Here is a 13,294-nt window from a genome sequence, read left to right as displayed (position 1 = left end):
GAGAAAGAGATTAATTGGTATCAGTAGGAAGGCAATGGTAAGTATGCTGCTCATATTTCTTGTGGGACTAATAAAATTAAAGCCTCCTCCTAACAGAAGCATGTCTTGCCTCTTTGGTCCCATTTCTTAGAGAGACAAAATGTGGTCCAGCTTCAGATTCCAGCCTGGACCCCAAAAGGGCTCCACACCACTGCCGATGCTACGCCATGTCTTCTTAGGGCCAGGCAACTCTCGACAGTGGTGGGGGTCTCTGCCCCTTGCTCTGTCCCTTCCTGTGTAAGGGCAGGCAAAGGATCAGCCCCTTACAAGGAGCATCTGGGTTCCGGGATAATTACAGCCCTGCTGGCACCCTTAAGCCACAGTTATTGTGGAAGGATTAAGGATCCCATTCTTATCTATCCAGTCGTAGCCAGAGAATCACCTGCAATTACTCCTCTTTCTGCTCCCGCACTGTTACCTCTGGAGTCCCCCAAGGATCTATCCTTGGCCCCCTCCTATTTCTCATCTACATGCTGCCCCTCAGAGACATCATCCGAAAACACAACGTCAGATGCCACATGTACGCTGACACCCAGTTCTACCTCACAACCACCTCCCTCTACCCCTCCACTGTCTCATTTGTCACACTGCTTGTCCGCCATCCAGTTCTGGATGAGCAAAAATTTCCTCCAATTAAATATTGGGAAGACTGAAGCCATTTCTTTGGTCCTCGCTGCAAACTCCGTTCCCTAGTCACCGATTCCATCCCTCTCCCTGGCCACTGTCTGAGGCTGAACCAGACTGTTCCCAAACTTGGTGTCCTATCTGACCCCGAGATAAGCTTCTGACCACATATCCACTCCATCACCATGACCACCTACTTCCACCTCCATAACATCACCCATCTCTGCCCCTGCCTCAGCTCATCTGCTGCTGAAACCCTCATCCATGCCTTTGTTACCTCCAGACTGGACTATTCCAATGCTCTCCTGGCTGGCCTCCCATCTTCCACTCTCCATAAACTTGAGCTCATCCAAAACTCTGCTGCCCGTATCCTAACTCGCACCAAGTCCCGTTCTCTCATCACCCCTGTGCTCGCCAACCTACATTGGCTCCCGTTCCGGGAATGCCTCGATTTTAAAATTCTCATTGTTGTTTTCAAATCCCTTCATGGCCTCACCCCTCCCTATCTCCAGCCTTACAACCCTCCAAGATCTCTGCGCTCCTCCAATTCTTGCCTCTTACGCATCCCCGATTTTAATCACTCCACCATTGGTGGCCGTGCCTTCAGCTGCCTAGGTCCTAAACTCTGGAATTCCCTCCCTAAACCGCTCCACCTCTCTAACCCTCTCTCCTCCTTTAAGACGCTCCTTAAAACCTACCTCCCTGTCCTAATATCGCCTTATGTGGCTCAGTGTCAAATTTTGTTTGATAACGCTCCTGTGAAGCAGCTTGGGACATTTTACTACGTTAAAGGCGCTATATAAATGCAAGTTGTTGTTGTTGTTGATTTCCAGCCCCAAGATATCATGGTAAAATCTCTCCCATCAACAAACAAGTACCAATCAGAAACATTGCATAGAAAAACATCTTCAAGGTTTCTTTCCTCAAATGTTTTGCATTGAGGCAAAAGAAATACCGCATTGAAAATAGTTTAAAAATTGGAAGTGCATTGTCTCAAGCTGTGTATTTTGAGTGTACAATTGGGTAAGCAAACCTGCAATTATTAGACTGTACAAGGCTTGAAAAGGTTAAAGATGAGAAGAAATATTTTTTTCTCCTCACAGAATAGTGGATATGTGGAATAAACTTCCAGAGAAGTCAATTGATTCCGGGTCAATTGGCATCTTTTAAAAGAAACTGGATCAATACTGGTTGAGAAATATCGAGATACTTAACAATACTGCTTGATTTTGTTTTCAGAGGTGGTCAGGGAAGGAAATTACTGTTCCCTAAAGTAAGGGATCAACAGTTAAGGGAGCAAAGTCCACTCTTGGTGGATTGAGCTTGATGGACTGAATGGCTTTTTCTCATCCTGGATTTTATGTTTTTAAATTATGAACATACAATAATAGGCTCCTCCATTTGGACAATTACTTAACGCAGTGACTAACTGAACCATACAAACCTGAAAGGTCCAAGTTATGGTGGTAAATTTTAAACTGAGAGCCGGGAAGGGAGCGGGGGAGATTTCCGGGTGCGAAACCTGGAAGGTGAGTGAGCAGGTCACGATTGTGATCTCAGGGAATGGGAAGCAATTGGAAACCCGAACAGGTAAGGGTAAATTCATTTTAATTTTCCAGTACACAAAATATTAAGTACCCCAAGTATCTCAATGAGCTATATTGCTCTTTTAAGTGTTGGCCCGCCGGATTTAAGTGGGGGCGGGACTTCCTGGTGTCTGCTCTCCACACACAGACAAACCTGCCTGGGTTAGACCCAGAAGCAGGCGTGTTGGAGCTGGGATGCCGTCCCACTCTGTAAACAGAGGGCCGGAACTTGCTCTGACTGGCGTGGCAAGGCCCTCCGCACATCCTGAGGATAAAAGATACGAATATACTCACTGCATAATCTTCTCCAGTGGTACGCTCATATACCAGCGCAGGCCATGTGCGCTGTGAGAATGGAAGCTCCGCCCACAAGCGAGCAAGTAATACTCATTCATTTAAAGTGATATTCCCTATGTTAGTCTAATTAAAAATTTAACATAATAACAAAGCGTATCATAAAAAGGCAAGGAAATTATTTATAATGTACTGAAACAAAGAAATTAAAAGTTAAAAGAAATAAAACTTTCATTTTAATAAATTTTTTTAACGATCAAAAAATATTAAAATAGGAATAATTAGACATTCCACATTTTTAAAATTTAATTTTTTGTTGTTTTGCAGTCATTATAAGTCTCCTCATTTTTAACACGTAGTGTAGGGCTGGTATTTTCAAGCGTACCTTCTCGAGGCGTAAGTATCTTCATTCCAGCTGGGCAGATGGGTAAGTTTGGTGATTGTGGTGTGGTTGGCCCTTTAATTCGGGACTGTCAAAACGCCATTGAACCAATCGGAGTAAGTTCACGATTTCGGGGTTTTACTGCACGTGTGCGCATTCGTGAACTTGCTCCGATGGATTTGACAGTGGTTGGGATGGACTCCATTATGGAGCAGGGTTCAAGGTAAGAAAGTTCTGGGCCAATGTATTTTTACTCCCCACCCGCCCCCAACCCACCCGTTCTTGGGGGTTAAAATTTACCCCATGGTCCCTGGTCCGTGTTGAATTAGTCGATCTCAATTGAGGCAGTGTTAGAAGTGCTACAGTTTTTTTTATAAATATATTGCAACATGAAAAACTGAGTAAAATGACTAATTGTGGTATATAGCAGGCTTAATTACATGTCTAAATGTTCAGCATACGTTTTTAAACAAACTGTTGAATAAGTGCTCTGTAAGTGCTATTTGTTTGATAAATGCTCCAGAAAGATGTGGCACTGTATCCATTGATGCAAACTGCTTACAGGAATTACTGCACTAATCATTTGTAAGGATATCAAGCCTATATGGTTTCAGAAGCATTTGCAAACAAACTAGCAATCCTTCATTACAATTATTTGTACATTTAATACAATTTCATTCGATGTGTGCTTGGGAGGAGTTAATTAAATCAGACGTTATTCAGTTTCTGAAGCATACCTGTGTGGATGGATGTTTTAGAGAATGGCCCCTCCTTCAATAGTTGGATTGGAACCTGAACCTCAGAAGTGTGACAACATTGTAAATCTGTTCATTATCTGTAAGCATAAACCCAGCAACTACAGGCCAATCAGTTTAACCTTGTTGGTGGGGAAACTTTTAGAAACGATAATCTGGGACAAAATTAATAGTCGCTTGGAAAAGTGTGGATTAATAAAGGAAAGTGAGGACGGATTTGTTAAAGGCAAATCGTGTTTAACTAATGATTGAGTTTTTTGATGGAGAGGGTTGATGTGGTGTATATGGACTTTCAAAAGGCATTTGATAAAGTGCCACATAATAGGCTTGTCAATAAAATTGAAGCCCATGGAATAAAAGGGGCAGTGGCAGCATGGATACGAAATTGGCTAAGTGACAGGAAACGGAGAGTAGTGGTGAACGGTTGTTTTTCAGACTGGAGGAAGGTATACAGTTGTGTTCCCCAGGGGTCGGTACTAGGACCACTGATTTTTTTTGATATATATTAATGACTTGGACTTGGGTGCACAGGGCACAATTTCAAAATTTGTAGATGACACAAAACTTGGAAGTTTAGTAAACAGTGAGAGGATAGTAATAGACTTCATGAGGACATAAGCAGGCTGGTGGAATGGGCAGACACATGGCAGATGAAATGTAATGCAGAGAAGTGTGAAGTAATACATTTTGGCAGGAAAAACAAGGTGTCATCTTTCAGATGAGACGTTAAACCAAGACCCTGTTTGCCATCCAAGGTGAACGTAAAAGATCCCATGCCACTATTTGAAGAAAAACAGAAGAGTTCTCCCAGTGTCCTGGCTAACATTTATCCCTCAACCAACACCGTTAAAAACAGACCATTTGGTCATTTATCTCATTGCTTCATTTTATTGTAAAACTTTCATTTTAATAAATTTTTTTAACGATCAAAAAATATTAAAATAGGAATAATTAGACATTCCACATTTTTAAAATTTAATTTTTTGTTGTTTTGCAGTCATTATAAGTCTCCTCATTTTTAACACGTAGTGTAGGGCTGGTATTTTCAAGCGTACCTTCTCGAGGCGTAAGTATCTTCATTCCAGCTGGGCAGATGGGTAAGTTTGGTGATTGTGGTGTGGTTGGCCCTTTAATTCGGGACTGTCAAAACGCCATTGAACCAATCGGAGTAAGTTCACGATTTCGGGGTTTTACTGCATGTGTGCGCATTCGTGAACTTGCTCCGATGGATTTGACAGTGGTTGGGATGGACTCCATTATGGAGCAGGGTTCATATAATGTAGGAAACTCAGCACCCAAATTGTGCATTCCTATGCACAAATTGGGTGCTGAGTTTCCTACATTACAACAGTAATTACAATTCAAAAGTATTTCACTGGCTGTGAAGCGCTTTGTGACATCCTGTGGTCACGAAGGGCAAGTCTATCATTTGTTTAGTTTTCAAAATCCTTTTTCTCTTTTGGGTTAGAGTTCAAGAAACATTGTATGCATAACACAGCTTTATTATCTCTCACATAAGATCCTTATGTTATCAAAAATTTCTTGCATATATTAAAGAATTTCCTATTCAGCTTTCTGATTGGATTGTCCTAGCTACTTCTACAGCAGCCTGATTTGTGAGTGCGGTAATGGTAAAACAGGTTTACTCGATCAATTCTACAACAACAGATTTTTGACCCATTGGATGGCCATGAGAATCATTCAAATTCAAATACTAATACTCAATATTGAAACTGTTATCAATATCAGGCCTATCAACCCTCGTGTGCGAGATAAAATCCCACATCTCCACTGTGCCAGTTCTTTCCAATGAAAACAAAATTAAATATTATAATGGCACCTACCTCAAGCAGGCAGCTTTTGATGACAAAGAGAAAAAATGAATAAAAACAAAGGAAAAGGAAAAAGTAAAGACTGGAAAAAGAGAAAGCAAAAGAGAGAGGAAAATAACAGAGACACACAAGTATATTACTAATATATGCAATCTTTGAACCGCATGCAAGCAGAAGCTATATTTTCATTGCCGGTACACAATGCTGTAGAGTTGAGGAAAGCAGCTACTCAACCACATATTAGGATGTTTATATTATCATGTTTACTGCCCTCCCACCACAAGTGTGACTTTCTAGTGTTTGAAATTAGCTAACCAGATAGTCAGTTCTTTACTATCATTAAAATGTGATGGCACAGCAAACTATTGCAGTTGGTTTTAACGTTAAAAGTTTACTCTTTTCGGCGAGGCGTTGCACCAGCTGCTTTCTTATTACAGCCAATTCCATCCTTGCTGTGTGTGTGGCCACTTCTTCCTGGTGATTTCCGTGTGATGTTCGCAGCTTGCCACTTAGACACAATGCAATGTCTCTTGTATGCGGCTGGCTGTAAATCCCACTGTTAGGATTTGCCCAATATTGTTAGGTTTGTTCTTTCTGGGATTTAACTACTATTACTAAATAGGCAATTGTACTATTTAGCCAGAACCTTACACTCAGAATTTTGCCTGCTTTGAAATAGGGCCTTTGATAAACATTTAGGTGCAAATGTTCTTTATTTTTGACCAGGTGCTGGGGATGTACCTCCCATTCTGTGGAATTGCTATATCAAATGCTCAACTGTTTGCTGCTTCCAGAAAGGAGTATGATAGGAGTAGGGTAAGTAGAATGTGCCACAGAGGCTTCATGCACTTAATTCTGGTCATTCTTTCCACACAGCCTTCACCATATCCAGTGTGGTGTTGATTGCAAGTTCAAAATCCACAACTTTCTTAACTATAGCAGTTCAGTTGAGCCAGCCCAGAATAAATTTTGCTTTAAACTATTTTACATTAAAGAAGGGCATGAAATCCCTTTTTTTTCTTTTCCCCTTATGCAGGACTCACAACTCTTACAGTCGAGAGGGAGAATAGGTGATGTTCCACCAAGCTTCCGCCAATGCTTACCTTCATCTGGTCACAACATTGACCTGGCAAGGGCTCTAACCTGACAAGTTAATTTTCAAGATTTGTTGAACATAAACGTGATTACAAGCAAGCAAATATGTCTTTTATACTTACAAGTAGGATACCCATCAGGGATCAAGAGCTTCACCAATCCAGGGCAGTTCTTGATCAGAAGTAACACCCCTACCCCTCTATTACATTTATACTTATACTATAACACGCCTACTTTGGTCACAGGATATGATATAACCTTACCACCATGTACTATCCCTTTGTCTGATACTGACTTAAACTTTTAGACATGAGGCCCCAGCTCTTATTTATTCTCAAAGTTGCAGCATCTTGTTTTTCTTAGAGTGTTTGTTGAGCTTATCCCAGTACTTTTCGACTAGGTCTGAGCTTGTCTGCACAGGACAGGACTTTAGCCATTTTACTATCAAAGTCATGTAATGTATAAGTTCGATCTAAGTTAAGGACCCAACTTATCTATACCTAGCTTCAGCCAGTACTGCAGTTAGTTACATCTAATCCAGTTGCTTTTAGTTCTGTTTTTACATATATTCTTGCTCAAGCAACCAGTTCTGCATATTCAGCAGTATTCAGCTAGTCCCTCTTGCTAGTCTGCACACTCACTCTCTTTCTCTATGCTTTCACTGTAACTCCCTATACCAGCTAACCCACGATGCTCTTTACTTATACCAAACTGTTAACCTATTATTTTACACACTATCCAACACTGAACATAACTAATAGAGTAACTATTTCACATTTAAGGCTATATTATTCTCTGTGGCAAAAAAGTAGGTGAGCAAGCCCAGCAAAAAATACTAATGTAATTTACTTTCATTATTTTCTCTGCAGTTTTGGACCCACATTAAAATGTGTGTGAAAATTAGTCCAGCAAAGTGAAAAAAATGCTCATTAAGGAGTATTAAGTTTTTATTACAGTTTTGCTTAGGGTGGGCAATTACAAACATTTGAGTTCATTACTGAATCATACCTGTGGATTAGCTTTGTGAGGAAAGGACAAGATATTGAAGTATATAAAGAGCACTGACAGAAGCAATTGTGAATTTAGGATGGATGTGGGTATATCCATCTTATTAACCCAACTTACACTGACTCCTGTTGACAGTTCACACTCAAATGAAATCAATTTACAACTGTAAGTTCCCCACTCTTAATATGGAGAGGACTGACATATATGCTAATTGACACCAATAAGTTTATTCATTCAGGTGTGAGTATTCCATTTATTTCAATCTTATCTTAAAAATACTGACAGTTGTATACCATATATCTCCATTCTTTCCATGTTAAAACTGAGGCAATTTATCATCTGTAAGTTCATTTTTTGATTGTATGAGCTGCCAAGCAGGAGCCAGGTGATAAATTAGGTTGAGTTAGGGATTCACAAAATCTTCTTGGAGCTATTTCAGCTACACTTTATGGATGCTGCAGCTCGACTAAGAAATTTGTCAGTTTTCCTTATTTTAGGTATTGGAGAATTGAAGCATTTTTTTTTACAAAACCCTTTAAGTAAGTAAGTAACCCTTTGCAAAAAGAACAAAATATACCACTTAGATGTAATCATTTGTGCATCAGATCATCATCAAGCGACTGACTGAAAATTCTTTTCAAGCATTTCAAACATTCAAAACAGAAAGACAGGTGCCTGCCCCAACAGGGAGAAGGTAAATGAGGATATAGAGACAAGACAGAAGGGAAATTAACGTAGTCTGTGTGGATCTTAAACATTGATCTAAACGACAGGGCAAACTAGAACATCTATGATATTTTATAACCTATATTTTAGTAATATAGAATGTGGTCAACTACTACTTTAAAATGGAAAAAAATACACGACACAAAAATGAAAATGAAAAGTAGTGAAGTAACTGTAGCTATGGTCAGATGTATACATGAAGCATGTTTTCTCCTGTCATTTTTCAGTTACTAGCATTTTTCACTTCTCATATATTCACCGAGTCAGATATACCGATTTTAAAGTGTTGTGTTAATCCTATTTTCTTAACCAGGCTCTGCTGGAAGTAGTCAATGATTTGTTTGAAGAGCAGACAAATTTGGAAAAAATTGTGAGGAAAATAATGCATCGCGCACAGACACTGCTGAAGTGCGAAAGCTGCTCTGTACTGCTCCTTGAAGACATCGAGTCACCGGTAAGTCAGCTCCAAAAGGCACATAAGAAAACCCAAGACAAATTTGAAAAGAAATACAAAATACTTTAAATTGTTAGAAATCTTTTTTGGAACTAAAATTTACTTAAGTAATGGAAGGAACTGAATCTAAGGAGTCCACTCTTTCATACTGTAAAAGAGTTATATCTTACAATTCTAAATTTCAAAGGATTTTCCATTCCTTTCCATATCATTTTTCCAATATTATAGCTTAATAGCTAATGTTAGAAATGCTTCTAGTTTGAAAAATCGCAGTTAGCATCCGAGCCCAGTAAAAATAAACTTATGGGTAAGCTATGCGCTAGCACCCAGTTAATCTTGATTTTTCCTCTGCTGCAACATTTCTACAAACCCCTCACTCTCATTTGATTTTACTTCCTGTCTCAGTATTATTTTTTTCCTTTTCTTTCAATTGGAAAAGTCTGCTTAATAGAATAACCCCGACTGTCAGACCTGAACTGAGAATAACAGTGTTCTACTAGCTTGATTTATATGAATGGAATAAAGACATTTTTGTGCTGCACGCTCTGACTCATGTCTTCTCTCAATATTCTGTGACAGGTGGTAAAGTTTACAAAATCTTTTGAGCTCTTGTCTCCCAAATGCAGCGCAGATGCTGAAAGCAGGTAAGGAGCACACTATATTTAATGGAAGTGCAGCAGGCCTAAATTTCCCAACTGTGACCAAATGGCAAGGATCCTTGTCTGCCACCTGCACATATTGGAAAATCGAGGGCCCTGTGAATATATGCTTGGAAAATTTAAGCTTGGGGATAGAGAATGAAAGATATATTGGCACTCATTACAAAACTTGAATTTAAGCAAGGATTTCATAGTTGCATCATAAACTACAGAGCAAAGTCGAACATAAGTATGCTCAAAATTACAAGATCAGATTACAGTTATTAAGCAACTTGATGTTAATATATATTGCGATGTGATTTTCACATCGTTCACCTGACGAAGGAGGAAGCCTCCGAAAGCTTGTGAATTTAAAATAAAATTGCTGGACTATAACTTGGTGTTGTAAAATTGTTTACAATTAATATATATTGTTGGTTTTAATAGATTTTCTGTTGTATTGTTGTATTTTAAGAGTCCACTTTCAGATGTATATGGCCCGACTTTAACTCGGGAGGGTATCAGATGGGAGGGAGGCTGGGGTGAGCAGCAAACGTCCTGACATCATCTGCGTGAGGCCCAAACGATTTTAACTCCCAGGCCTCATTTTAATACATTTGACAGGCTGCCCACCCGATCGCGTCGAGAATCAATAGTCTGCCCATTTTCATTGTGCAATTTCCGGCGAGCTGCCCGAGGCTTGTTTACAGCTGGCATGTACTTTTTAAAGTGAGGTTGCATTCCCTTCTGCCTGATTTAGTTTGAACAATGTGGACAAAATTGTTGACGCAGAGATGAGTTGGAGGGTTGCTATCAGGTTTTCAGATGCCTTTCTGGAGGTCCTGGTGGAGGAGGTCAGGACAAGGATGGTGATACTGTTCCCCAGTATCTACAGGAGCATCCCCAGGGTGACTATCCAGCAGGCCTGGACAGAGATGGCTGTGAGGTTCAATGCCAGCAACATCACCCCCGGGACCTATGTTCATTGTGGAAAAAGAGATTCACTGACCTCACAAGAGCAGCAAGGGTAAGTACAGCTCTTCATCCCTCTCAACAATACCTGCCAACACTCCTTTCACCCCTCACTGACCATTCTCAATAATTCTCTCCCCTTCATCGCATATTTCAGCATACAATCACAAGGGCACACTGCAACAACCTCTCTTTCTCAATACAAACACACTCACCTCTTCATCTGCTCTCTTCACACCACACATTAACACCTTCTCACATGGTTGCACTTGCAGAACCAGCAACTCTTCCCAGGACTCCTTCCTTACTGCACATTCCACACACTTGGCTTTCCATTGACCACATCCCCATCTTCATTCCATCTTTCTTCTTCTCCAGCTCTCAGCAGAAGCACTACATACACAAGCTCTGCACATCTCCACTCATCTTTTCATAAGAACATAAGAAATAGGAGCAGGAGTAGGCCATACTGTCCCCTCAAGCCTGCTCCGTCATTCAATAAGATCATGGCTGATCTTCGACCTTAACTCCACTTTCCCGCCCAACCCCCATTTCCTTTGATTCCCTTAGTGTCCAAAAATCTAGCGATCTCAGTCTTGAATATACTCAATGACTCAGCATCCAGAGCCCTCTGGGGTAGAGAATTCCAAAGATTCACAACCCCAAAAATTTCAACAGCCACTCATTAACTCCAGCCCTCTCTTTCTATAGGACAAGACAGCACCTAATGTGAGAGAGAGGAGCAAGGCCGGGAGGAGTAGCTGACATCATAATCCTCGCCCAAACTGAACAGGAAGCCCTGGAGATTCACGGCCTGGGTAAAGTCATGATCATCCAGGGAAGGTCAGGCTTATCTGAGCAGGGTGTCTGCATGTTATTTGTAACCCTTCATCTACCTCAGCAAATATTCATCAGGCTTGACAATTTCAAGCTGCATTCTGAAGACTGTCACCTGCTAATGTGCAACATTTAAGTGCCACTGTAACTCTTGTACCATTTCTCTTTCCTCCAGGTCCTTCTCAGAAACAAGAGCTTCCTGAAAGACACCCTGGAGGAGGACAGTCCTCCTGAGGATGCACCATCACGCGCTCCATCTCTCCAAAACACCAGCACAGATATTCACACTTTGCATGGGTTAGACAGTAAGCTAGAATGATCTGTACATGGTGAAACGCCCAGCACAAGTGAGCAGCAGCAGGTATGGGTGGTAGGGACAGCACTGGAGACAGTTTGCCAAAGGGAGACATCCTCTCCCAGTTCTGCTGAGCAGGACAGAAATCAGGACTTCAGGGGACCAGCTATGAAAAAAAACTGCTTGCCTCTCTCAAGCAGTTATACCAGGTATTGGAATGCCTGCCAAGGAGTTTCAGCACAGTGGCTGAAAGTATGGAAAAGCCAATACCAGCCTGTGTGGTGTCATCTCACATGGCATCAGCAGTCTGCAGTCTACTTTGGAGATTGTGGCCACCTCTAGGGACCTTCACAAAAGGGGCCAGTGTCATCAGCCTTTGCAGTTTTGGTAGCTGCTATGCAGGCTATGGGTTCTACATTAGAGAGACAGGTGTCCATCTTGGAGAGATTGGTGGACCATATAGAGGAAGGAATCAGTTATTTTCTGCTGTCTGATCAGTGAAAGTGATGAGCCCCAGCCCCCCAGAAGTGGCAGTAACGCAATGGAAATAGTACATGTTGCCCTCTCTCAGGGTGTCAGCATGTCTGCTCTTTCTCCATCCCCTCAACCAATATCTGCCATGGTGGCAGGAAGTCAGCTGGGCCAGAATATCCTGGCAGCAGCCAAGGTGGAGCAGTCTGCAGCCTCACAAGCTCGACCTCCCAGAGGTCACCGGCCACAAGCATCTCCCCGGCATAAGCAACTGCAGCCTTAGACCAGCATTACTGAGGCCGCTAGGGGAGCTTCTCATAGGAGTAGTAGAGTTAGGAAGCCTTCTTATAAGAAAGGCACCATGGGTTGATCCTTGAATAGGAAATTAATTTAAGGCAATTATTGTGTTGGAAATTAAATTCATCCTGTAAAGTAGATTTTTGTGATATTAAATTTCACAGGAGATGACACATTCTGAAGCCCTGGGTTAATATTTCCTCCTGTTGTTATAAAGAAAATACATCTTCTTTCATCCTTTAGAACTAAAAATATCCCCACTGCACTTAGGGAAAATAAAGATTGATCAAAGGGCTGCACTGAAGTCATTTACAACGCAGACTATTTAGCAACAGGTTTGCTGTAATGTACCTCAACAATTGGTGCAGTGTTAAATGACTGCCTTGGGTATATAAAGGAACAAGGAAGAACATAACGTTGCGAAGGATTACATAAAAACCATAAACAGTAGTGTACATAATTCTTGCTGGCCTGTTTTCAAATGTACATATCAATCGGTTAACTAGATATAAAAAGTTAGACTTTTTAGAACGTAACAGCATAAGAAATAGGAGCAGGAGTAGACCATATGGACCCTCAAGCCTGCTCCACCATTCAATAAGATCATAACTGATCTTCAACCTCAACTCCACTTTCCCGCCCTATCCCCATATCCCTTGATTCCCAAAAGCTGTCAATCGCAGTCTTGAATATACTCAATGACTGAGCATCCACAACCCTTTGGGGTAGAGAATTCCAAAGATTCACGACCCTCTGAGTGAAGAAATTTTTCCTAATCTTGGTCCTAAATGGCTGACCTCTTATCTTGAGAATATGACCCCTAGTTCTAGACTCTCCATTCAAGGGAAACAGCCTCTCAGCATCTGCCCTATCAAGCTCTTTAAGAATTTTATACGTTTCAATGAGATCACCTCTCATTCTACTAAACTCCTGAGAATATAGGCCCGTTTTACTCAATCCTTCCTCATGGGACAACCCTCTCATCCCAG

General features: G+C 41.1%; 1 protein-coding gene across 1 annotated transcript in view; it reads left to right on the top strand.

Annotated features, from left to right (window-relative positions):
* Positions 1–13,294, top strand: part of pde11a (phosphodiesterase 11a) — a 271,348-nt gene that overhangs the window by 138,484 nt on the left and 119,570 nt on the right. The window contains exons 4-6 of the mRNA XM_067986810.1: positions 6,239–6,328; positions 8,655–8,795; positions 9,375–9,439. Of these exons, the coding sequence (XP_067842911.1) occupies positions 6,239–6,328; positions 8,655–8,795; positions 9,375–9,439 (296 nt within the window). The remainder of the gene's footprint in view (positions 1–6,238; positions 6,329–8,654; positions 8,796–9,374; positions 9,440–13,294) is intronic.

Source organism: Heptranchias perlo, chromosome 7, assembly GCF_035084215.1.
Source record: "Heptranchias perlo isolate sHepPer1 chromosome 7, sHepPer1.hap1, whole genome shotgun sequence".
NCBI classification, from domain to species: Eukaryota; Metazoa; Chordata; class Chondrichthyes; order Hexanchiformes; family Hexanchidae; genus Heptranchias; species Heptranchias perlo.
The sequence above is the reverse complement of the archived record's forward strand: the minus strand, read 5'-3'. Positions and strand labels throughout refer to the sequence as shown.